General features: G+C 39.8%; 1 protein-coding gene across 2 annotated transcripts in view; it reads left to right on the plus strand.

Moving 5' to 3' along the window:
• The window catches only part of LOC124545671 (AH receptor-interacting protein), a 187,474-nt gene that overhangs the window by 154,605 nt on the left and 5,620 nt on the right, over positions 1-27,249 (plus strand). For both annotated transcript variants that reach the window (XM_047124628.1, XM_047124621.1), the window contains exon 5: positions 25,388-25,530. In XM_047124628.1, the coding sequence (XP_046980584.1) occupies positions 25,388-25,530 (143 nt within the window). The remainder of the gene's footprint in view (positions 1-25,387; positions 25,531-27,249) is intronic.

A 27,249-nucleotide genomic window follows, 5' to 3' on the forward strand; every position in this document is an offset into this window, starting at 1 on the left:
CATTTTATCAAAGACATTCAAAGCACACATCAACGTTGAATCTTGCCATTCAGTGAAATCTATTAAATACATTTGCAAATATGTAACCAAAGGGAGTGATATGGCTGTGATTGGAATTGGTGCAGAGAATTCCAATGATGAAGTTACCCAATACCAAATGGGCCGCTATGTCAGTAGTAATGAAGCAGTTTGGCGAATATTTTCTTTTCCTATTCATGAGAGACACCCTTCTGTTGTTCACTTAGCTGTGCATTTAGAAAATGGACAAAGAGTGTATTTTACAGCACAGAACGCAGTACAAAGAGCTGCTCAGCCACCATCTACTACATTAACCAGTTTTTTTGAGACATGCCAAAACGATCATTTCGCACAAACATTGCTATATTCTGAAATGCCAAAATATTATACCTGGAATCAATCCTCAAGGAGATTTATACGACGGAAACAAGGAAAACCAGTTCCAGGATATACAGATGTATATTCCACCGATGCGATTGGCCGGATTTATTCAGTACATCCAAGCAATGATGAATGTTTTTATTTACGACTGCTATTAGTCAATGTACGTGGCCCAACATCATTCCAACAGTTACGAACTGTTCATGGTGAATTGTGTGGATCCTACAGAGAAGCCTGTCAACGTTTGCAATTGCTTGAAAATGACGCTCATTGGGAGCAAACTCTCAATGATGCTGTAATATCATCACACGCTCATCAAATACGAACATTGTTTTCTATAATCATATCTACATGCTTCCCATCAAACCCAATTGATTTGTGGATCAAGTACAAAGATTATATGTGTGATGATATTTTGTATCAAATACGGAATAGAATGGGAAATCCAAATATACAAATCAGTGAAGAAATTTACAATGAAGCATTGATTTCAATTGAGGACATGTGCTTGATAATGTCAAACAAACTATTAATTCAATTAGGCCTGACCGCGCCCAATCGTCCAATGCATGACGCTTTTAACCAAGAGTTGCATCGAGAAAAACTGTATGATCTCAACGCTTTGAAAGAATTAATTCAAACAAATCTTCCACTGTTAACTGAACAACAGAAGTATGTATTTGAAACTCTTATGAAAGTAACAAATGATGAAACTGGAGGGATTTACTTCTTAGATGCACCTGGTGGTACAGGAAAAACTTTTTTGATTTCATTAATATTAGCAACAATTCGCTCACAAAATAAAATTGCACTTGCACTCGCTTCGTCGGGAATCGCAGCAACTTTGCTTGAAGGTGGTCGAACAGCCCATTCAGCACTAAAATTGCCATTAAATATGCAAAGCAATGAAACTCCAACCTGCAACGTTTCGAAGAACTCTGCAATGGCAAAGGTTTTGCAGCAATGTAAATTGATTGTTTGGGACGAATGCACGATGGCACATAAAAAATCTTTGGAGGCTTTAGACAGAACCTTAAAAGATCTACGGAGCAATAATAACCGATTTGGTGGTGCAATGATTTTATTAGCAGGAGATTTTCGTCAAACATTGCCAGTGATTCCACGATCAACGCCAGCTGATGAACTCAACGCATGTCTAAAGTCCTCCAATTTGTGGAAACATGTCAAAGTACTTCATTTAAGCAAGAATATGCGTGTCGAGTTGCGAAATGACCAATCTGGAAACATATTCTCTAAACAACTCATTGACATTGGTAATGGCAAATTTCCTATAGACATGTTGACTGGCTGCATTAACTTTCCTCAAAGTTTTTGTCAGTTAACTCGATCAAAAGATGAACTTATTCAGAAGGTGTTTCCAGATGTTTCTCAAAATTACAGAAACCATGATTGGTTGAGCGAACGAGCTATACTGGCTGCAAAAAACACAGATGTAAATGAATTAAATTTCAAAATTCAAGAACAAATTACAGGCGAATTGAGGATATATAAATCAGTTGATTCGGCTACTAATCAAGATGATGTAGTCAACTATCCACCGGAATTTTTAAACTCGCTGGATTTGCCAGGATTGCCACCTCACAATCTTCAATTAAAGGTTGGATCGGTGGTTATAATGTTGCGAAATATCAACCAACCGCGTCTTTGCAACGGTACACGGTTAGCGATAAAAAAATTACTAAACAATGTGATAGAAGCAACTATACTCAAAGGAAAGTATAAAGGAGAAGATGTTCTCATACCGCGCATCCCAATGATTCCGACTGATGTGCCATTTGAGTTTAAACGACTACAGTTTCCAGTGCGGCTTGCTTTTGCTATGACTATAAACAAGTCCCAGGGGCAATCATTAAGTGTTTGTGGTATTAATCTAGAAAACCCATGTTTCTCACATGGTCAATTGTATGTTGCCTGTTCCCGTGTTGGAAAACCATCAGATTTGTTTATCTATGCGCCAGGTAATCAAACAAAAAACATCGTATACCACAAAGCACTACAATGATAATAATAATAATTATGATTCACATGATTAACAATAAAGCGATTACTTACTTTTAAATCCTTATATATGTTTTATTTAATTATTTTTTATTCACAACGCCCTATCACCAGGGTGACGGTTCTGTTCAGGAGAATTTTTTTAAATACATAGGCAAAAAAACTGCCATATTACAAATCTTTTTGACAGGACGAAGTCTGTCGGGTCAGCTAGTAACAATACTAAAAATAGACAATAAACTAATAATATACATGGTGTAACATCTTCAAAGAGGTATTTTAATTACAATTATAATGCATTGTTACCATTCATGAAATCTCCTACACTATAGTAACTCAATCTATGAAATAGTAGTAGAAGAAGAAGAATATAATTCCCAGTACAAGGCCCTCCAGTGTCCCTGGAGGTGCCATCTCTCCCATCGCAACCCAAGTCTGACACATCTTATTTATAGATGTCACCCTATCATCATTGGTGACAGATGGTGATCCGGCAGCATGATTGGCTCCAACACATTTGCCTCCCATTTGGGTACCTGCTCTGTGATTATTCAGTGGAACCATAATGTATACTACCGTTGTCTCATGGAGTTGCAATCCCTTACTCTCTAGAAATCTCACGTTACTGATGCTTGCTCACCAACCCTTTCCCCATGTGAGTCTTGGGTATAGAATAGGTTCCGAAGTATTCCTGCCTGTCGTAAGAGGCGATTAAAAGGAGTCTCACACTTTTCAGCCCTATGACTTCAGGTTCCAGTCTATCATTTAACCTGCCATACAGAAGTGCAGGCCATATGGGGAAGGACACTTTATGTGGTGTGGGAGTTATCCATAGTGCCCTTTGATCTCCTGAATCTCTTGTCATGGCTTTGCGTCTCCACCTGCAATTCAACTATTTGGGTGAGGACACTTTCCAGGGTATGTCATCTTCTTCCATTGTCTCCTGTCCTCTTTCGCTCCAATGACGACAGTGGATTTCTCTGCACCAATATCCAATGCAGTACCCAGTCCATTGTGGTGTGGCCGTCATAATACCCATTTGATTGTAGCCCCTTGACAACACAGGGATCGCATTGCTGATTTCAGAGCTGTAAACTCCCCACTTATGCCAAGGAGTAGATGCCTGTCTTCCTGGGGCATCAGGCCAGTTGGCCTGTGCTGTGGCAGGGTGGCACCCGTGGGGAGAGCCCCTGATCGGAGTGGGTGGCATCAGGGCGGATGACCCGCAATCAAGTGGACTAAGTCATCTCTTGCTGGTGACCATACAGCACCAGCAGTCTCTAAGAAGGGCAAGATCGAAAACAATGTCGACAAGTATGACCCTAAATCTGTGCCTTCTTAGTGATAGCTCACCTCCTCATTTTAGTACCGAACATGGCACTTTTTTCTGTCATTGATTTTTTGCTCTCTTCGCCTTCCCTTCTTCCTACCTATCTACATTCCTTCCTTCCTTCCTTCCTTCCACTGGTCACCAGACAGTGACCTCTGTGATGGTGACCCCTTCCCATTCATTCTCTCATTCCTTCCCACCTCCCGTTGATCAGTTTACCTCACTGGGCTTTCCATCATTGTCATTGGCCTCTGTGTACCTCCCAAATTGTGTACCTTCTTGTCAGGTTGTCTGTAAATGTGTTCATACCCAAGCCCATTTCTTAATCAAGCCGAGCAAATGGGTGTGTTGTGTTGGGAAAGCTTTGCCTCCTCTCTGGGTTCTTTTGTCCCTTTGTCACCGAGTGTGGGCTACACACCACACCCTATGAGGTTGCCAGTGGCAGTCTTCCTTTCTGGGCCTTGCCCTTCCAATGGCCTTTGTGTACATCCATCAGTTCTCGCAGAACATCTTGTGGCTCATTTTGCAACAACATTGGCATTAGCCTCCTACTGAGCAACCTTCCTCCTCCAGGAACAGTGGGTTGAAGCTTCCTGCTTGTGTTATACCCACAATTAAACTTTTACTGAATGGGAGCTTCTTCTGGCCCTCTCTTCTTCCCACAATTCAGCTCCTGGTCCTAATCCCATCCATAATGAATTGCTTCAACACCTCAGTCCTTCACAACACCATTATCTCCTCCCAGTGTTTGAACGTATTTGGCTTCAAGGCATTTTCTCCTGTTGTTGAAGGGACAGTATTGTGGTTCCAGCGAGGAAACGATGTCCCTTGTTAGTTACTGGCCCATCAGCCTGATGAAAGTTCTGTGCAAGTTGCTAGAATGGATGGTGGCTCAATTGGGTCCTTCAATCTCAGGACCTTGCATCTCCTTACCAGTGCAGCTTTTGGGAGGGATGGTCTCCAATCGATCATCTGCTTTGATTGGAAACCTCAGTTCAGCAGGGCTTTTCTCAATGCCGCCAACAACACAGCTGGATGCCATCACATCCTTCTTATGGTCCATGAGTAGGGTCTTTGGTGCTCCTCCCAATTTTTTGTTAGTCAGTTCCTGTCCCATCAGTCATTCAGAGTCTGGGTTGTCCCACCAGTCATTCAGAGTCTGGGTTTGCACAGTTCTCTGCTCTCTGTGGAGCCAGGAGGGTGGCATTCCACAGAGCTCCAAATCAAGTTTCCTTTGTTTTCTAATCACTATCAGTGGACTTGAGGCACTGCCAGAATGTTGGCCAGCCCTGCCCTGTATCTGGACAATTTCTCAATTTCGACTAGCTCCCACTTGGTGGCCTCTGCAGAACAACAGCTCTAGGGTGCCATCCAACACTTCCATGTATACTCTCTTGCACGGTTTTCAATTCTCTGCTTAAGTTGAGGGTGGTGCATTCTTGTCGCTGTAGTATGGTCCATCTTGGTCGGGAATTCTACCTCGATGCACAATACCTGACCATGGTCCCCCAGTTCTGTTCCTTGGTTCGGTTGCTGTGGGCGAGCGGTTCTAGGCACATCAGTCCGGAATCGCGCTGCTGCTACGGTCGCAGGTTCGAATCCTGCCTCAGGCATGGATGTGTGTGATGTCCTTAGGTTAGTTAGGTTTAAGTAGTTCTAAGTATAGGGGACTGATGACCTCAGTCCCTTAGTGCTCAGAGCCATTTGAACCAATTTGTTCCTTGGCTCTTCTTTTTCACAACAAGCTTACTTGGTTGCTCCATATCAATCTGAATGTTGGCTGTTTGCGTAAACTCTGTGTTCTTCACTTCCTTGCCCACACCTTGTGGGGTGCTGATCATTTGACACTTATCTACCCTTACCGGGCACGAGTTCTGTCTCGTCTGGACTATGGTTGTGAATTTTATGGATCAGCTGCCTCTTCCACATTGCTCCTCTTGGATCCACTTCACCATCGTGGTATCTGCTGGTGCCTTTCACACTGGCCCTGTCAATATTTTCTTGTTGATGTTGGGATCCCTCCCCTTTTGTTTCGGTGGTCACAGCACCTGATTTCCTATGCTATCACAATCCACTCTTCCTCTGCTCACCCCTCCTATTCTGTTCTTTTCACTGCTTTGGACTGTTACCCAACTGCTGCCCACCCTCGCATCAATTTACTGGTTGGGCCCTGCCTTGCTTCCCTCTGCCGTGACTTCCATCTCCCCTCCTTTTTCTCTTCCCCATGTTCTCTCCCGATCACCCCCCATTGGTTAGTTCCTCGGCCACAGATCCAGATGGATCTCTTCCGGGGTCCGAAAACCTTCGTCACTCCATTGGTGTTCTGTTGTTTGTTCCGAATGCCATAACAGGCGTTTTGGGATGCCAGGACGCCATTGTTTCTTACACCTATGGTTCTAAATCTGCTGATCATGTAGGATATGCCTTCTCATCTTCTGTTGGCTTGAAACACAATCTGTTGCCTGCCATGTGTTTGGTGTTTACTGTGGAACTGATTGCCATCTATCGGGCCCTCTGTTTTACGAAACGGTCCTCCCTCAACTGAGTTTTGTTATGTATGGACTCGGTGAGTGCCCGCAGACTATCTCTTGGTGGTCTCTGCCATCCATGACCTTCTCATTGATCTTGGTGATGCTGCTTGTTTGGTCAACTTCCTTTGAGTTACTGGCTGCATAGGTATCCCTGGTAGGATCCTGCTCATCATCTCGTGGAAGTGGAATCCAGGGTTGGATCTGTGGCTTTACATTAAATCCTTTTTTGTTCAATCATGGGCTGACTCTTGGTATGGTACCCGCTGTCTAATAAACTTCATGCCATCAAGAAGACTCCTGCCAAGTGTCACTCTTGCCTCCTCTCCCAGCATAATCTGCCATCCTCTGCTGTCTTTGTATTGGCCATACTAGATTGACCCATGAGTTTTTACTCTGCAATGAGCCACCCCTCCTCCTCTTCATAATTATGAGGCTCTGCTCACGATGATCAATATTTTGCTGGACCGCCCCCACCTTGTGGCTCTTCAAACTAAATATGCCCTACCACATTCCTTGTCTCAAGTGTTAGTGGATGACCCTCGTATGGTTACGTCTGTCCTTGGTTTTCTGCATGAAAGTGGTTTGTACTCTCATGTATAAGTCCTTGAATTTTGTTCTGGAATTTCAGTCCCTCAGTTAGTGATGGCATTTGTTGTGGTGGCCTTGGCCTTGCCCCCACACCAGCCAGATTCTCCCTGTCTTTTCCCTACATTTTGTCTGCTCTGTTGTGCTGTTTTTCCCCCTTTTCTTGTGTCTTCTGACCCTGGTGTTGCCCCTGTTGGTATCTTGATAATGGAATGTTATGGTGTGGGTGTCAAGACAGTATGCTTTTGGTGTGGTGTTGTACCATGTGAAGCATTTTTTGGGCACCATTGTTCTCCCCATTTCCATCCATCCCCTCTGTTCTTTCCTCATCCTGCTACACTGACATCCCTTTTCCATCTTTATTTGAACATTATCCCATCCCCTTGACTGGACTCTGCTGTTTGTGTTGTTCCTCCCATGATTTCTGCCATAGTAGATCGTGGGACTGAAAACCTCACTGTTTGGTCCTCTCCCCAAAATCAACCAACCAACCAACCAACCAACTAACCAACACATGTAGCTGCTTCCTATGCGTAGTGGATCCCTGACTTATTAAATGGATTCCAGAAACCTACTACCCTATACTGTAAGTTGAGGAACCTGCAGCCTGCATAGTCGCAGCACTGTCTGACCCTGTGATTCAGACCCTTCATTTGACTATGTACCAAAGGACAACAGTAGATTGTTGGCGATGCTACAGGTGGTTAACTTGACCTTCGTCTCGCAAGCAAAACTTTACCACTTCAGCAAGCCTCCTGGAACCAGAGAGAATCTCTTCCAGTCGAAAGTGATGCACGTCATTAGTACCGACATGAGCCACCACCTGCAGTTGGCTGCACCCCTCATGGCATCCAGAAGCAGCCTTTCCACATCTGGAATGACTCTTTCCCGTGTCCACACAGAGTTCACACTGGATTCCTTCCCCTCCTTGGCAGCCATACCCCTAATGTTGTAGCTCTGAACTAACAGTAATCCAATCCTCTCTGATTGCCCAGGCCTTGTGGGCCGAAAAGTTTCCTCTCGAACAGGGCAAGTAACAGCATCTGGCTCAGGGACTTTGTCAGCCCAAGATAGCAACCGAAATGTATTTGCCAGACAAATCAAGGAGGCCTTCTGATTGACCCCCTGGAAAGTATTTTTTTGCCTGCCACACCTCGTAACAACTTCCAACTTGACCACAGGTGATTGCTGTCCTCAGTATGGCAGTGGACAGATTGGGGGATGTACACCACTGCCCATTAAAATTGCTACACCAAGAAGAAATGCATTGCTACACCAAGAAGAAATGCAGATGATAAACGGGTATTCATTGGACAGATATATTATACTAGAACTGACATGTGATTACATTTTCAAGCAATTTGGGTGCATAGACCCTGAGAGATCACTACCCAGAACAACCACCTCTAGCTGTAATAACGGCCTTGATATGCCTGGGCATTGAGTCAAACAGAGCTTGGATGGCGTGTACGGGTACAGCTGCCCATGCAGCTTCAACACGATACCACAGTTCATCAAGAGTAGTGACTGGCGTATTGTGACGAGCCAGTTGCTCGGCCACCATTGATCAGACATTTTCAATTGGTGGGAGATTTGGAGAATGTGCTGGCCAGGGCAGCAGTCGAACATTTTCTGTATCCAGAAAGGCCCGTACAGGACCTGCAACATGCGGTCATGCATTATCCTGCTGAAATGTAGGGTTTCGCAGGTATCGAATGAAGGGCAGAGCCACGGGTCGTAACACATCTGAAATGTAACATCCACTGTTCAAAGTGCCGTCAGTGTGAACAAGAGGTGACCGAAACGTGTAACCAATGGCAGCCCATACCATCACGCCAGGTGATAACGCCAGTATGGCAATGATGAATACACGCTTCCAATGTGCGTTCACTGCGTGTCACCAAACACGGATGCGACCATCATGATGCTGTAAATGGAACCTGGATTCATCCGAAAACATGACATTTTGCCATTCGTGCACCCAGGTTCGCCGTTGAGTACACCATCGCAGGCACTCCTGTCTTTGATGCAGTGTCAAGGGTAACCGCAGCCGTGGTCTCCGAGCTGACAGTCCATGCTGCTGCAAACATCGTCAAACTGTTCGTGCAGATGGTTGTTGTCTTGCAAACGTCCCCATCTGTTGAATCAGGGATCAAGACGTGGCTGCACGATCCGTTACAGCCATGCGCGTAAGATGCCTGTCATCTCGACTGCTACTAGCAGGCCGTTGGGATCCAGCACGGCGTTCTGTATTACCCTCCTGAACCCACCGATTCTGTATTCTGCTAACAGTCATTGGATCTCGACCAACGCGAGCAGCAATATTGCAATACGATAAACCGCAATTCCGATAGGCTATAATCCGACCTTTATCAACGTTGGAAACGTGATGGTGCGCATTTCTCCTCCTTACACAAGGCATCACAACAACGTTTCACCAGGCAGTGTCAGTCAACTGCTGTTTGTGTATGAGAAATCGGTTGGCAACTTTCCTCATGTCAGCACATTGTAGGTGTCGCCACCGGCGCCAACCTTCTGTGAATGCTCTGAAAAGCTAATCGTTTGCATATCACAGCATCTTCTTCCTGTCGGTTAAATTTCGTGACTTGTAGCACGTCATCTTCGTGGTGTAGCAATTTTAATGGCCAGTAGTGTGCATGACATATTGGGTGTGCTGGACATCCCTCAGATTCCCACGTCCGGCCCCAAACAGTGATGCCCATTGGTAGCAGCCTCAGGTTGTGTGACCAAAGCTAACACTGTCTGTAACTGTGAGCGAAGGATCACCAACTCAGCTCGCATCTGAACACAGGAATGACACTACCTATCCGTACCAAAATGTATACAACTGATGTGGTTTCCATGAATAATTAAAATTACGTAAAGGAACTTGTTATTGCGTATCTTCCATGTTAATAACAACACATAAGTATCCCAGATATTGTGATACTGGCAGTACACAAGAAAAAATGGTATTTATTGTGCAAAATAAGGTGCAACCCATACTTCACCAGCTTATGTGTATTCACTAGTTTGCATCAGTTTAGCGTTGTGGATTGTGCTCAGATTATGTGAGTGGAACAGGAAAGCAAAGGTGCAGTCTGCAACATGCCATATTGTGACTTGCGAAGTACATACGTAGATATAGATGTGAACCACTAAGGTATGGCCTGGAGTGCGCTTGACCTCTCCCCCTCTATGAGTAAGCTTTATTAAGACACTAAACCATAATCTTTTTTCTGTGAGTATGAGCTACGTGTTGCATAATATCGATACTGCAAAATATGCTAATGTTACACATTTAACTTTAGTATTTGCAGTCTTTAAACATGTTCCATACCTGGGTGGAGCAGTCAGTGACCAAAGATGTTGTAGCAGAAGTGTTCTAAATGAAGTCAAGTTCACTCAGCATGTAGTGCAGGGCACTGCGGAGGATCATAGCTCTACAAATGGTGACTCATTAAAAAGATAAAGACCTTAGATAAATGGTCAAGGAACACAGTGACTGAGAGTTTTAAATCAACACTCCTGTTGTAATCTTCTTTGCACTGAGGGTGAATGAGCAAGGTGCCTGTTCATTGACTGTTGTTTGTTCTGAGCTGTGGCATGGAAAACTAAAGTTTCATCATCAGTAACAGTTTGTACCTGTAATAAGTCTCCTCGACAGTTCTGTCACTCAGAAGGGCCAAAGCCCTACTGATGTGCCTCTTCCCCCCCCCCCCCCCCCCCATCCCTCCCCCCTCTCCATAATTCCTGGCTGCACAGACTACAAATTTCTCTGGCAAGGAAATTACAAGCAAATCTACAGTGAAGGTCGATGGGGATTGTGTCAAACTGTTTAGGGGCTCTTCACAGAAATCCTTTCTAACCACTTACATGCAACCCCTCAGCCATTTCTGTATTGTTGAATACATTCATGTGGTATAGGCTAAGGATGAAAATGTTCTACAACCAATCCTCCAGAATATCATCACCTTCTCCTCCATTTTCTTCCTAATTACGCTCTGTTTAGTAATCCACTTAACTGGTGACTCTATAAAAATATTTGGCCATATTAAACCGAATAACTACCAGAAGTATCCCCACTTTCGATGGGTGCTGTCTGTTACAAATCTCATGCTTTTTGCCCATATACACATAGTTTGCAATACTCCTTGCACTTCTGTTGAATACCCATGAAGGAATGCCCTCTGCCAAGCAGTTGCCACAGATAATTGAAATAGGAACAACTGGTCATGTTCATTGCTGAGGGTATTTCCCTCCATGTCATGGAATGAAGAACACACCCTTTATTCAAAATCGGTTGGAAAACTCACTGTAGGTGAGCACTCCAAATAGAAGTACAGGAGTTCGCAAATTAGTAGCTTTTCCTTCTGTGTAGCGTATTATGAGAGTTTATAAGATTAGGTTTACAACTCGACCTTAGGATCAAAGAAAACTGGAAATAGTTGTAATAAGAGTGAGATATTGTGCTTAAAGTTGTAACTTTACTACTGTTTTAAAATTTGTCATTTTTTGCTGTTAGAACAATATCAGCTCAGAAATTTACCAAGTTGCTGGTTTACAGTGTGTGATATGAAAAAATGGTAATGTCACATGAAGGTCTTTGTTGGATGATTTTTTTTTAAGTCTTTGTAAAGTGGTGACTCAACAACAATGCCTTGAATTACTTTATTCATTCACTATCATTGTTGACAATCAGTCATTGTTAGAAGAGACTGTTGTGTCATAGTTTTGCAAAATTTCTTTCCTGTTGTTGGTCGTCAGTGAGCAACGAGTTTTGTGAAGACCAACTAAAATTAGTTACCATTCTAAAATATATCAATGCCATGAGCAATATGATTACAGAGCTCAGTCATCAAAAGTGCTTTTGGATAAATATGTAGAAAAGTATTTGCTAATAGTTTTAAACACTGTGATGGCCTGCCTGTAGCCAAAACTGCCAACGCTACTCCTAAATGCTTGTTGACTGTGATAACCTGTTTTGTTGCCTTATATTGATTTTGTATTCTTTCTTTTATTAAAATTGGTAGATGATTCTTGTCTGTTGTGGAAATATTAGAACACTGCAACTGTTGAAACTGCAGGTAATTTTAAATGAAATAGCTGCAACCATTTGCTGTTATAGTCATTTATTTTTCCATGATGACATTTCAAGTTCCCTGGCATCCCATCTTCAGATGTTTGCATTTATTTATGCATTGTGAACATTGTTCTTCTACAAATAACAATGCAGAGTTTTGCAACGGACGTCTTTAAGACAGATATTGTAAAATATTGTAAAATTTTAAAACAGTAGTAAAGTCACAACTTTAAGCATGATATCTCATTCTTATTACAGTTATTTACCAGTTTTCTTTTATCCTAAGGTTTACAGGGTGTATACGACCCAGGACAACTGGGAGATCCGGGAAAAACCCGAGAATTTTTTCATCCAGGAGAAAACCGGGAAAATCCCAGGATTTTTTTTAGAATTCTAGAAATTTTTTGTTGGTTTAGTTTTCAATTAAATTTTTGTAATTTTGACTGGTAAGAAATAATACTCTAACAAAGGATATTACTGTGTCCCGCTACTGCAGAATAATACTGCAACAATAAAACGTGAACAAGAAAACAAAATGAAAATAAACCATAAGTTGCAAAGGAAATGTGCCATATACAACAACTAAACACAGTGCTCATACAAGGGCTTGCCAACAGCAAAATGTGTCAAAAGCTTTAGGAAGCCTGTGTAATGCTTCATAACAACAAGTTGCCTCCGGTGAGCGTGACGTCACAACTATTTACATTAGATTCATTTTGGCAGGTACGATCGGGCTCATGTGCATGCGCAGTTGAGTGACATATGAGTAGTACCTTCTCCCGTTTCTGGCTACAGAAATGTGGCTGCTGGCTGTGTAAGCAGTCGCAGCAACCAGCTTGGCGCAACCGGGAAAAATTTTACTGCCCAAGCTTCTAGATTCACGCATGCGCAGCGGGCCTGGATCTATGAGGGTGGGGGGAGGCACCAAATTCATATTCTGGAGGAGAAAAAACCTTGTTTCACAAAGCGCCTAGCATCCAGCGCACATTGGTCTTTCGACTACTCACAAGATTTTGATGCGCATCTCTGTTGGTTTTTGAACACACTCTGTAAGTTTATTTCTGAATGAATCATAAGCTGTGCACGGGGTAGCCGTGCGGTCTGAGGCGACTTGTCATGGTTGATTAATATGTTGGTAGTTAGTGCAAACATAGAGGGCAATATTTTTCTGTGTAAAGTATTAAAAATATTTTAACATTCTGCAGATTTTGCAGCACTGACTTTCTAGTGTAAAGTATGCATGCTGGTAAAACTGTTTCCAAAGCTCTTCTGTTTATAACAAACAAGTGAGGACTTGCACATAAACCATTCTGCATCAAGTTTTGTGTTTGGTTTGAACTTTTTGTTACATACAGTGTCAGTGAGGAAATACAGTAGTGAAAGAGTGAGGTGTGTGGGCTATGAAAAAAAGACACAAGAAGGTGCTGTTTAAGAAAAGTGAAACACACTTGACTGGAGAAATTTAGTGACAACCAACCTGAACGATCACCCGAATGTGAAACTGAAGAACACAGTGCAGATGTTTATATTCCTGTTTGTGAAGTTATTGAGATATTGCATGTTAGCATTTCTGCTGTAGCCTATCTATATACCCCCTTAAACGTACAGGAAAGGTAAGAAGCACAAGAAGCAAACAGTATGTAAAAAGAAAAATGGGAGAAATTGAAACAAAGTTTACCCAAGCAACTTCCTCAAAACTTTGTGAAGTGTATAATGTAAATGCACTTGGTGCAGAACCAGAAGATAGTGATACGCGCACAAAATGTGATGTGTTGTTTCAAAACTTAAATACTGTTATCTCAGCAGCCACCTACATGGAGAAGGTACTGTTACTGACACTGATACCAGGTAGCTACTCTTAAGCAGCAGGTACAGAGATACATACCCACTTCCTCACCTTATTTGATTTCAGAAACTCGGAAAATAAAGAATGGGAAAGATATTTGGGCATGCCCAGAGTCTTACTGTGGGCATCCATTACAAGATTATATGCTTACTGTTGCTCTGGAATATTACGTAATTGATGACAAAGATTGCACCAGGCAAAATCCTAACCAGGGTGATGTTATCTCTTTTAGTGAAAATGGCAAAAAAGTTTCAAAATAGTAAAAAGATATATGACAAGATCAATAAGAGAAGCATATCTCTTAGTGAAGAAGGAGAACCAGAATTTAACCTCACAAAATTCTACTCCTTACGACCAAAATGGGTAAAATGCCAACCAGTGAAGGAAGTATGCACATGTATTTGCTGCACTAATTTGAAACTTGTTTGTTTCGCCATAAGCAGTGTCACAGGAAAGAAGTACACAGAGATGGACCTGTGCTTTTGTTTATATGCCAAGAACCGTAAGATAAATGTTGTTTCCAGGAGAGTAAAACATTACATCTTCAAGATACTTACAATCACACAATTGTGGGAGTGAGGAGAGTTGGTGAAGGAAGACAGAAGAGATAGAGAAGTTTGTTACAGAGGTTAGACATTGGGTCACGAAAAGAATAGCTCACTGTCATAACAGAAGTAAAATCAACCACTTCCCAGAATACTGACACATTAGTTCTTCAATTCGACTTTACTGAGAACTGGTCTGTTACTTTGCAGAACAAAATTCAAAGTTACCACTGGCACACATCACAGGTATCAGTATTCACACATGTTGCTCACTTACTTGGAACATCACAGTTTTGCTATCGTCAATGATGATCCCATTCATGGTAGTGCACACAGCATCTAGAGGCTATGAATTTCCTAAACATGTGTATGTGACTGGTGATACAGCATCCAGTTTTAAAAACTGCTCTCAGATTTATGAGCTTGGTCACCACTGTCGTACAGGAATTAAGACAAAAAATTGGATATTTTCAGCAACAGGTCATGGAAAAAGTGCATACGAGGAGGTAGGAGGTCTCTGTAAACATCTTGCAACAAGATTTAATCTCCAACATGAAACTGTTGATGGTATAAGAGATGCTACTTTCTTTTTTTCTTTATTATCCTTTGACAAAGTACAATGTATAGATCAAGATATATTTTCATTTCATGCACCGACAGGTACATAGTTTTTACTGTCTACTGTTTAACAAAAATATAATTTATTACAAAATTATTCTAGGTCTATTTCATATTAGATTTTGTACAATTTTTCTTTTCATACAATAATGGTATTGCAATTGTTTTGAACTGTAGGGCACATAAATTCATTAACTCTGTAACAACAGTTTTCTATTAGAAAATTTTTGAGACTTTTTTGAAAATATTTTTATTGTTTATTCCTCTCAAAAATGAAGTGAGTTTTTCAATGGCTTTCGGTCCAGCTTATGATGGCTTTTTTTTTGTTTGTATTTTGTGGTGGTGTGTGTAGGCTCATGGAAGAGATTCCATTTTCTTGTGTCATGGTTGTGTTGTATGTTATCTCTAGTATTGGCAGAATATTTGAATTTTGCCCAACAGAGGAGCTTGTGTAGGTACATACTGGGTACTGTTAGTATTTTGAGAGCTTTAAATGCTGGTTTACACGAATCTTTCCATTTAAGGTTCACTATCATTCTTATGGCTCTTTTTGCCAATTTAAATACGTTATTAATGTTTGTTTTCGAGGTACTTCCCCACAAAATTATGCCGTGACTTAATGTCGTGTGAATTAATGCATAGTATATTGTTTTCATAATGCCTGTATCTTTTAGGTAGCTGAGTTTGTGCAGCACATATAGGTTTGCACTGAGTTTTCCACTTATATATTCTACATGCTTATCCCAGTTTACATTTTCATCGATAATTATCCCAAGGAATTTTGTATATTTGGTGTTCTCTGCTATGCACTCATCTAGGCACACGTGGATATCTTCACTGTTAAAGTTTCGAAGTCTGAAGTTTACACAAAGTGTTTTAGTAATAATGTTGTGTAGGTTTACTTCAGTAAATCTTTGGATTGCATTATTTACCTCTACATTGGCTTTTATTTGTAGATTTTTGTGTCTATTCTTAAAGAGAAGAGTTGTGTCATCTGCATAGGTAACTATACTACCATACCTAATCATATTTGGGATGTGATTTGTGTATAATATGAAGAGTATTGGGCCAAGAATGGAGCCTTGTGGCACAGAGAAGTGTAAAATTCTTGCTTTAGATCTTATTTTTTTCACCAGTAGTTTTTGTAATTTCAGTATATTGGCTCCTGTTTGTCTGGTATGAGAGAATCCAGTCTCCTGCATTTCCTCTTATGCCATATACTCCTAATATTTCTACTAACATTTTGTGGTTTACACAGTTGAATGCCTTTGTTAGATCCATAACTCCTACACATTTGTTTTTAGAGTCCAAGTTTGTTATAATATTTTCAATGAGATCTATTACTGCATCTGTGGTGCATTTATCTTTCTGGAAGCCAAACTAATTCTTGTTGATTATTTCATATTTCATCAGAAAAGCAACAAGTCTCTGTGTGTAAGCTCATTCAAATATTTTTGATATGACTGGTAAAAGAGCTGTAGGCCTATAATTTTCTGGATTGTATTCATTCTCCTTTTTATTTATTGGTTTTATCAGTGCTGTCTTTAAGGACTTTGGAAAAGTTCTTTCCAGGAATGATGAATTGATTAGTTGTGTAAGAGGTTTCTTGAGTTCCTACATACAGTGTTTAATTTCTATACTTGATATTCTGTCAGTTCCACATGATTTTGTTTGTTTTAGGTTTCTTATTATCTTCAGTGTTTCTTCCTCTGTCACTGGGAAAAGTGCCATTGTTTTTCCCTGGGGATTAATAAATGTTTTCCATGTGTTATTGTATTTTTTGTTATTTGTTTTTTCTTTTAGATTTTGGCCTACTGTGGCAAAATAGTCATTGAAGAGGTTTATGTTTTTATTCTGTTCAGTTATAGTTTTTTAATGACCATGAACTGTATTTTGTTGTGTTCCTATGAGTTGGAGAGTTTGCGTTTTGTATTTATAATAGACCAATAAGCTTTGCTTTTATTATCAGCACTATTTATGTATGTTTTTGCTGCTAGTCATTTCGCTGCTTGGAGTACTTTAGCATACGTTCTTTTTCATTTTCTGTAGTACTCTTTAAAATTTTCATCAATGCTAGTTTTATATATTCTGTGCATCATTTTTATCTTGTTCCTAGAGACCAAAATGCCTTTTGTTATCCATTTTTTATTTTTATTTGTGTTTTTGTCTTTAGTTTTTATTACTGGACATGTAATATTGAGATGGTATGAAAGTGTGTTCATTTGTGGTTATATGATTTAGACATATTTTTATTGCGTCATGGTCTGACAGAGCCGTTTCTATAACTTCACTTTTGTATTGAAAGTACCCTAAATTTGTGAAGGTGTGATCTATTTGAGTACACGAGTTTGCAGTTATACGTGTTGGAGTAGCTATTGCATATTATAAGCCACATGTTTTCATTGTGTTTAGGAGGTCCCTACTGTCATTGGTGTCTTGCAATGTGTTTATGTTTAGGTCACCTAGTAGTACAAGTGCACTGTTCTTGCTTAGGATGATAAGTAATAGCTGTCCTATGTTTTCAATGAATGTTTCTATGCACCCATTTGGCGGACTGTAGATGTTTAAGATGTTCAGTGAGGAACTACTTAAAACTGTTTTTTGACCTGTTACTTTGACTACATTTTCAGTGTTATATTTTTTACATAAGTCAAGGATGTTTATATAGTTTCTGTTTATATTGTTATGGGTTAGTATAGCAGCTCCACCATCCTTACTATTCCTCCTGCATGAACTAGCTGTTACATCGTAATTTGCAACAATAAGATTTAGAATTTCATGCTCATTTAGACCATGTTCTACCAGAACTAGAATGTCAGGAGTTTCTTCATTTAGCATTATTTCTAATTGGGTTATCTTACTTTTTATATATTGTACATTCCAGTGCATTATTTTTATAATTGAATATCCTGATTCTATGTTTGTTTCTGTCCTATATTCTTTTTTGTTATCATGGTTTTTTGTGGGTACCAGATTCCCTGATTTTTCACCCCCACTATACAATGTTAGTTTCCCTTGTTTCTAATGATTTTACAAACATCTCCATACGTTCTGCTGAGTGTTACCAAACGTAATGTATTTAAATGTGTGCTATCTTTTCCCAGACAATTTTCACACAGGAATTTGTTTGGGGCTGTAAAGATAGCACTCAGACTCTTGTTTGATGGCACTGTTTATTTTGGATATGTATTTGTCACTCACTGACCTCCTTTTTACAATTCTGCTATGTATGAGCGTGGATCCTTCAGAAAGACTTCTTGCTGCACGAATCATGTTTCTTGTTTCATTCACTAATTCATCTTCGCTGCTGCTTTTAAGCAAGTTTGTTCCAACATGTATAAAAACACATTTGTAATTTCATTTGTGTTCTGTGTCCTGTTCTATAGCCGCATGTTTTGCAATATTTTTGAAATGTTTGTCGAGTTGTTCCACTCTAATCTGAGGTTGCACTTCGATTTCGCAGTTGGGGATAACAATATTTTTCAATAGCGAATCTCCTATTACTAAAAACTCGCTATCATGTACAGCTGTGGGCTTGTTTCTTCTTTTGGTGTATGTCACCGTCTTACACTTACATTTATCCGCTGATGAGAGACCTGTTGACTTTTTTGTGTCTTCATTGGAGACATTGGGTATTATATTGTTTTTGAAGTTCGAGCCTGCATATGGAGCACGGGATATGTTAATGTTTTTTGAGTTCTTATATTCATACGTAATTTTGTGGTCCTCTATTTGTTTTTGGTGGTTTTCATTCTCATGGCACTGCCTTTCTTATATTAGTGTATCATTTTCTTTCCTTCAAATTCGATTTGTAGCCGTTTTATAGTTTCATTTTCTGAGGCTTGTGATTCTGTTTGATGGATTTCGCACATGCAGAGCTGCTTTCACATATTAACCTATTATTTTCTTTCTTTATGTTTATATTTTCTGTTTTTAATGCCTCAATATCCTCTTGTAGCAATTTTATAACTTCTTTTTTTGAGTCAGCCGTTTCAGCATATAAACAAACTTGGCATGTCCACGAAATATCATCATCTATGAACTTCAGGTTTACCTTCGCGCACTTTTCATGTAGCCAGTAGTTGCACTTTATGCACAATATACCTTTCATCACTCGCCTTCTGCATTCTCTGCACAAATAACTGTTTGTTTTTTGCATTTTTGATGAGAGCGAAGTGTCACTACACTTTCCTCATGACGCCATATTTGTATACTAAATTTGTACATGCCATATCAACATTAGTAACAAACATGAAACTCTTATTTCTAAATGAAAGTGCATTAAGGGAATTCCATTTAAAGAAGAGAGAAATGGGGTCTCCTATGAAGCCTGTGGTAGGAATTTAATCAAGTCACTACTGGGTTGCATCTCGGAGCAGCACATACATTGCAAGAACGGTTCTCATCAAAATGAAGACTGTTACTGTGTGTGAAATGCAGAGACCATAGTATAAATTAGAAGATTTTGTAGCGAGCTACTGCATTCCCTTGTGCGTATGAAATCAGTGGTGGGAGCGAAAGATAACAAGTGTCTCTCATGAGCTGCAGAATATTATCATCTACTTTGACACCTCATGGTCCTGCTAATGCTTTCACATGGCCATCATCAAAAGATCAGTGTACAGTTCCCATTTCCCAAGTACTGCTCTACATGGATCATCCTTGGCCATGTGCAAATTCAGCTCGGCTGTACAAGTTCAATGAGAAACACATGGGAAAAAAAGTAAAAAAAAAAACACAGGTGAACTCTTTTCAACAGTGCAATGTTGTTCCATTGTAGGCAATTTTAATTCATGGAAAGTCATTAAGAAATAAAATCATGGCACAAGACAATAACAATTTGTGAATAAAATTGTAAACAGAAAAATGCATATAAATATTTTGTGTCTCCAGAATGAGATTTTCACTCTGCAGTGGAGTGTGCACTGATACGAGAACTTCCTGGAAGATTAAAACTGTGTGCCAGACCGAGACTCGAACTCGGGACCTCGGCCTTTCGCGGGCAAGTGCTCTACCAACTGAGCTACCGAAGCACGACTCACGCCCGGTACTCACAGCTTTACTTCTGCCAGTATCTCTTCTCCTACCTTCCAAACTTTACAGAAGCTCTCCTGCGAACCTTGCAGAACTAACACTCCTGAAAGAAAGGATATTGCGGAGACATGGCTTAGCCACAGCCTGGGGGTGTTTCCAGAATGAGATTTTCACTTTGTAGGAGAGTGTGCCCTGATATGAAACTTCCTGCCAGATTAAAACTGTATGCCAGACCAAGACTCGAACTCAGGACCTTCGCCTTTCGCGGACAAGTGCTCCACCAATTGAGTCCCGAGTTCGAGTCTTGGTCTGGCATACAGTTTTAATCTGGCAGGAAGTTTCATATCAGGGCACACTCTCCTACGAAGTGAAAATCTCATTCTGGAAACACCCCCAGGCTGTGGCTAAGCCATGACTCTGCAATATCTTTTCTTCCAGGAGTGCTAGTTCTGCAGGGTTCGCAGAAGAGCTTCAGTTAAGTTTGGAAGGTAGGATACGTGGTACTTGCAGAATTGAAGCTGTGAGGACAGGTCGTGAGTCATGCTGTGGTAGCTCAGTTGGTAGAGCACTTGCCCATGAAAGTCAAAGGTCCCGAGTTTGAGTCTCGGTCCAGCACACAGTTTTAATCTGCCAGGAAGTTTCATTTTGTAATTTATTTTTGTTATAAAATGCTTTTGAACAAAATTATGAATTGTTTTCCCACCCATTTATAACATTGTAAAGTAATTATTTTGATTCATAAATACCAGTTTTGCATGACATTTACTTAATATCACCAATCAATCTAAATATTTAAGTGTTCATGATTTTTCGACTTTGAGAGTAAAGGTCTACCTAAAAAATTTCTCATATTTTTACAGACAAGCATTGCCCACTCTGTTGTACATTCTCCAAGTACAAAGACCAACTAATGTACCATGAAGTTTTTAGAACATTTAGGATGGGGGTTTTGGAAAAAATAATTTCTAAATAACAAAAAAGTTTTAGATTATTTCATCTTTATTTACAAATATTTTGACAGTTTAAGAATTTCATGCATTAATGTCATAGCTGACAGTTAGGAGTCCTTCCACAAAGATAAAAATTTGAAATTCGCAACAAGTTACAAATTTTCATAGAAGTGTGTGTGTGTTAATCATGTCTCATAGTACTGGGAACAATATTATGAAAAGGAAAGTTGCTACTCACCATACAGCAGCATTGCTGAGTCACAGATAGACACAACAAAAAGATTGAAGATTGTGACAAATAAGCTTTCGGCCAGCAAGGCATTTGTCAAAAATTGATCTCACACACACACACACACACACACACACACACAAACTGCAGTCTCTGGCAACTGAAGCCACACTGCTTGGCAGTTACCAGAGACTGCAGCTATATGTGCATGAGATGCATTTACGTGTGTGTGTAAAACACTTCCAGGGCAGGTGTGAATGCTGACCCTAATATACTGGTTATGAACTCTAGGTTAAAAATAAAGAATTTAAAAAAACGGTAGGAAATTAAGGAGATGAGATCTGCATAAGTTGAGAGAACCAAGGGTGGTTGAGAGTTCTGAAGGGAGCATCAGGCAACAATTTACTGTAACAGGGGAAGGAATATGCTAGAAGATGAATGGGTCGCTTTGAGAGATGAAATAGTGAAGGAAGCAGAGTATCAAATAGGTAAAAATACAAGGCCTAGTAGCAATCCTTGGGTATCACAGTAGATAAAAATGCAGCAAAAGAAGCAGACAAAAGGGAATTAGATGTCTAAAAAATGAGATTGACAGAAAGTGCAAAATGGATAAGCGGGAATGGCCAGTGACCAAAATCAAGTCTAGAGAAGCATGTAGAACTGGGGGAAGATAGATACTGCCGTTAGGAAGTACAAAGTAAAGAAGGGAAAGCTGAAAGACTGTAGTAGTATATAAAGGTACTATGCAAAGGAAATGAGCTTGAAGCCAGTATTTTAGAAAGGGGAGAAGTAGATGAAGATGAAATGTGGGATATGATACTGTGAGAAGAATTTACCAGAGCACTGAAAGGCCTAAGCCAAAACAAGGTCCCTGGAGTAGACAGTATTCCAACAGAACAGGTGTTATCCGTGAACGAGCTAGTCATGACAAAACTATTCCACTTTTTGTGTGCAAGATGCATGAGACAAGGGAAATGCCAAAGAAAGCAGGTGCTGACAGGTGTGAGTGTTGTAATTCATGCTTGAAAAATACTGCATTATTTATAGAAGAATGGAAAAACAGTTAGAAACAGACTTCAGGTAAGATCAAACTGAAAACCAAACTGCTGAGAAATGCTGGAACACATGAGCCAATACTAACCCTACTTGAAGTAACATTCTGAAGAGAATGCCAGGATATGGATATTCTGTATGTATTGTGGTATCCACTTTAGAAGGTTACTACAAGTTCTGCTGATTTTCTTAGTGTTTATTAATATGTATGATCATTAAATTTTTCAGTTGCAGCTAAATATGGGACTGTGGTCCTGAAACCTGGTTATGCTCTCCTTTTATTGGAAAAGAAAATATAGTACAACTGTTAGTGGGTATTGTCAATCACAAATGACTACATTTACAGCTTGAATATTATGAATTGATAGATAGCCACACACCACATACAGGAAACATAGAGATACACATAGGCACAATGCAAAGACTGCTACATATTTCAGCCAATAAGCCTTCTAAAGTACGAAAGAGGGTATGTTGCTTGCTCCAGGTGCCTTGTTTTTGCTTAGGTCTTTTGTTTGGGGGGGGGGGGGGGGTGTGTCTTATACATCATAAGAAGTAAAACGTTAAAATGTATCGCAGCATTTTTGTTGCACCTGTCTGCGATTCACTGTCTCCTCCTGTATACGATGAGTAGCGATCTATCCGTTTCATAATATTGTTGTTATTCCATCCTAGACTTCCTACATTTATAGTTTTTGTAGACTTAGAGAAAGCTTTTGACACAGTCGACTAGGATACACTCATTGAATTCTAAATGTATCAGGGGTAAAATATAGGGAGTGAAACATTACAGAAACCAGATGGCAGTTATAAGAGCCAGAGGGCATGAAAGGGAAGCAGTGGTTGAGAAGGGAGTGAGACATGTTTGCAGTGTTCCCCCAGTGCTGTGCAGTCTGTACACTGAGAGCAAGCAGTAAAGAAAGGAAAGAAAAATTTGGAGAAGAAGAGGCTGTAATTCTGTCGAAGAGACAGCAAAGGACTTAGAAGTACAGTCAAATGGAATGGATGGTGTCTTGAAAGGATGATATGAGATGAGCACCAACAAAAGAAAACTATGTAATGGAATGTAGCCTAGTTAAATTTAGACAGTGCTGAGGGAGTTAGATTGGGAAATGAGACACCAAAAGTAATAGATGAGTTTTGCTATTTTGGGAACAAAATAACTTTTGATGGCTGAAGTAAAGAGGACATAAAATACAGACAGACAGTGACCAAAAAAGCGTTTCTGAAGAAGCGAAATATGTTAATATTGGATGTCAATTTGTTTTACAGTGTCTTTTCCGAACACATTTGTCTAGAGTATAGCCTTGCACAGAAGTGAACAGTGAACAAGTAGTAGTTCAGGCAAGAAGAGCATAGAAACTTTTTGAGATGTGGTATTATAGAAGAATGTTGAACATGAAATGAACAGATCACGTAACTAATTCTACTGAGTAGAATTGGGGAGAAAAGAATTTATGGCATAACTTGGCTAAAAGAAGGGATTGATTGTGGTTGACAGGGAATATTCTGAGACATCAAGGATTTGTCAATTTAGTATTGAAGTGAACCGTGTGGGGGTGTGGAGTTAAAAATTGCAGAGGGTGACAAAGAGACAAGTATAGGAAGCAGTAGTTATTCCGAATGTAGGTTGCAGTAGTTATTCAGAAATGAAGACGTTTACACAGGGTAGAGCAGCATGAAGAGCTGCATCAAACCAGTCTTCAGATTAAAGACACAACAGCATCATCATGTAAAAGAAGGTGGGGGGGGGGGCTGGATGGGTGGGGCAGGGGATAGCAACTTCCATCATGCCAGGAAGCTCTTGAGTCCCTCTTCCAAAACTGTGTTTTCAAGATGTGGACGTGTTTCCAAATTGTTTTGAACGCATGTAAAGGTGTACAAATTTTAAAGGTGAAAATTTTTAGGAACAATAAAAAGAATTGTGAAATCAAGTCAACATTTCTCTTGCTTGGACCATAATCTTTGTTATGAATTCGAAAAGGACTTTTTGAGCCAAAACTAGTTGTGTAACTACAAAGAGGTAAGGCCTCTATTTTTGCCTTTGGTGCCCACTTTGATGGTTCTAGTTTTGTACCAGAAACAGGTTTTTGAAAGAATTTTACAGGTGGCCGTCAAAAACACAGATTATAAACCTTGACCTCCAGGCACATCAGAGTTTGGTTTTGGAAATTGTGTTTAGTTTTATAAAATTACACCTTGTAATTTTTGCTCTTCTGTTCATTTCTTTTGCTGTTGCCAACTTTGACTGTGCAACAGCTTGCCATTGAGATCACTCATTAATGTATATTACTTGTAACTTGAGGTTGGGGGATGGTGATCCTGACAGTCATCTACAGTACCAAAGAAACACAAGACATGCCGTACATAAACTCTCTTTGTGTGTTGGCCTAAGTTTTAGAGAAGTCCATAGGTACTAATTTTGCTTTTGCTTTTTGACATGTTGGATATTTGTAACTACACTCTTTAGTCACAAGCATTCTTACTGCTTAGAAATATGGATCCATTTCCATAACAGTTACAGTTACTGATTTAAAAATTTCAGTGTCTTACGTTAGCAAAAGCAGTAGATCACCATAGGCAAAGATTCCACTATCATATATAAGTTTGTAAGTTCAAATTGGAAAACTTATATTGTGGGAAACATTCTCATTTTCTTATATCTTTCTGAAAAATTATTGATACTTTTGTTATGTCTGTTATCGGATGAGAAGTGAAGATTTTTATATTGTTAGTGTAGTGGAAATACTTAAACATTTATTATGTATATACGCAGAATGAAGTGACGAATGAAAATTTGTGCCTAGGCTGGAATTCGAACACAGGTCTAGCAGTTTAGGGGGAATAACAAGTGGGCTGAGTTGTGATTGGGAATTTTGATTGAAGAGGGAGGCATGCTAGAATAGTCTGTACAGTTGTGCAAAGTCGTTATGCCATTGTGGCATAACGGTTATTGTATCTACCTTGTGAGCAGGAGACCTGAGTTCAAATTACGGCCAATTTCCATTCATTGCTTCAGTCTGCGTATATACATCACAGATGTCTGCACACATTTCAGCATGTTTCTGCAGGGATCTAGATACCGAAAAATTAATTTTTTGTGTTGTACTGTGTGACGATAAATTCAATTGTTCTTCGTAAGAATGATTTTTCTTGTTTATTTAGTGAAAAACCTGGTGATGAAGAATGGAATGAGCTTAATAAGATGAAAATACCACTGCTGTTAAATTATTCACAGTGCAAGTTGTACAAAAGAGAATATTATCAAGTGATTGAACACTGCAGCACAGTTCTAAAGGATGATCCAGGTAACGTATTGATATGAACTGTTATGAATAACATTTTTTTTAGAATTACTAATGCAAGTCAGAGTGTTGATGTAAGCATGAATAATTTAATGAAACTGTAATTTTTGTCATGGTTTTACTTATATAACAGTGTTAAACTAATTGTGGTCTATGAAAACTAATGTTTGATTTTTCACATGACCTCAGTTTCCAGATTGCTCCGTCTGAAATTCAAATCATTAAATTGCTGCTTCCACCACCACACACACCCTTCTTATGACCATCCTATATAGCTTGTGCTTAGTCACATATGGTCCTTAACAAAGGGCATTCCACTTATTTGGAGCTCACACTACTTTTCAGATGTCCCTCTTACACTACTAACATTGGAGCGGTAACTTCCCCATACAGTCTGTTTATGGCAAGGTGCTTTCACAGACTAAACACCATCACAGACCTCCATCATTGAGCATTGGCAGGGGAAATGCTATCTGAATTTTATTTTATCTAATTTGTAGTACAGTCATACATCTACCTCTACATTGTTGAACATGCACTCTCTACAGTACAGCACCACTGCTAGATTATGTTAAATAATATAAATATTAATCTCAAAAGAACACATTCCCACTCTTTTTAACTGAATTTGGATCTAAGGTGAATACTCTTAATTCCTGGAGATGGGCAACCACCATCTTTCTCTTGAAACCAATGGAAGATTACACAGACATAAATAGTTTATGTATTATGGCTCTCATCAGCTGAATTGAAAGACTTTAAAGCATACGATTAGCTTAAGTATAGCATGGATTCAGCAGATGACGTAATTCTCAATAAACTGACACTACTGGAAAGGCAAACACAGTAGGCTTTTGTACACTGGCCACAGTTTTATAAGGTATATTTCTAGATGTTCAGAAGGCAGTATGATATCCTATTAGATGTGCAAAATTGGTGGTTCTGTAATTGTTTCCCAGTTATGTTGTAATTGTTCCTTGTAAAAAAAATAAAAATATCACATATTTTGAATTAGTTACGTTCTCATGGACAAGCTCCCCAGAGAAGCACGTTGTCATGCTTTTGCTAGAGCAATTGACAGCAATAGTATCAACTGTGAGGAATCTTTTGAATTGCTCTCCATTTGTACATGATTTTACAATCTTCTGTTCTGGCTCCAGTCTTAAGACCACTGGCTCTCATGCACAAATGAGGAGGAGGAGACTGGAGAGTTGAGTGGAAGCCATGGTTTTGTGTTGTCGCATGAGAAAAGTACGCATGTGTTAATGTTAAATCGTGTGCATCAAGGTTTTATGTACTGGCACTGCAACTGGGAGACATCATTCTCACTTTTAAGAAATTTGTAAGATTCCTTGGCTGCATAGTTGAAGAGAAAAGTGTCTGGTTATCACACCTGAAAGGTCGTAAAACAACAATGTTAAAGCCTCTAAATATTTTAAAGTGACTCAGGAGCAGGACTTTGTATACAGACAAGTCTTCTGTATTGTTTTAGAAAGTCATTGTCTGATACCAGCTGGATCACAAATATATGAACTCTCAGCCATCAAGAACTTGTCTAAGAATACTGGACAGCTGTCACCATGGAGACATTAGGCTGTCACCTATGGAACACCTAGCTTTCATTCTCCATCCTGCAAAAGTTTCTTACAATGTGGCATGGTTATAAGGTCAAGTCATTTGATGCAACGCAGTCACCAGTATTTAATCACATTGGTTGAACAT

The sequence above is a fragment of the Schistocerca americana genome, chromosome 1, assembly GCF_021461395.2.
Source record: "Schistocerca americana isolate TAMUIC-IGC-003095 chromosome 1, iqSchAmer2.1, whole genome shotgun sequence".
NCBI lineage: Eukaryota > Metazoa > Arthropoda > Insecta > Orthoptera > Acrididae > Schistocerca > Schistocerca americana.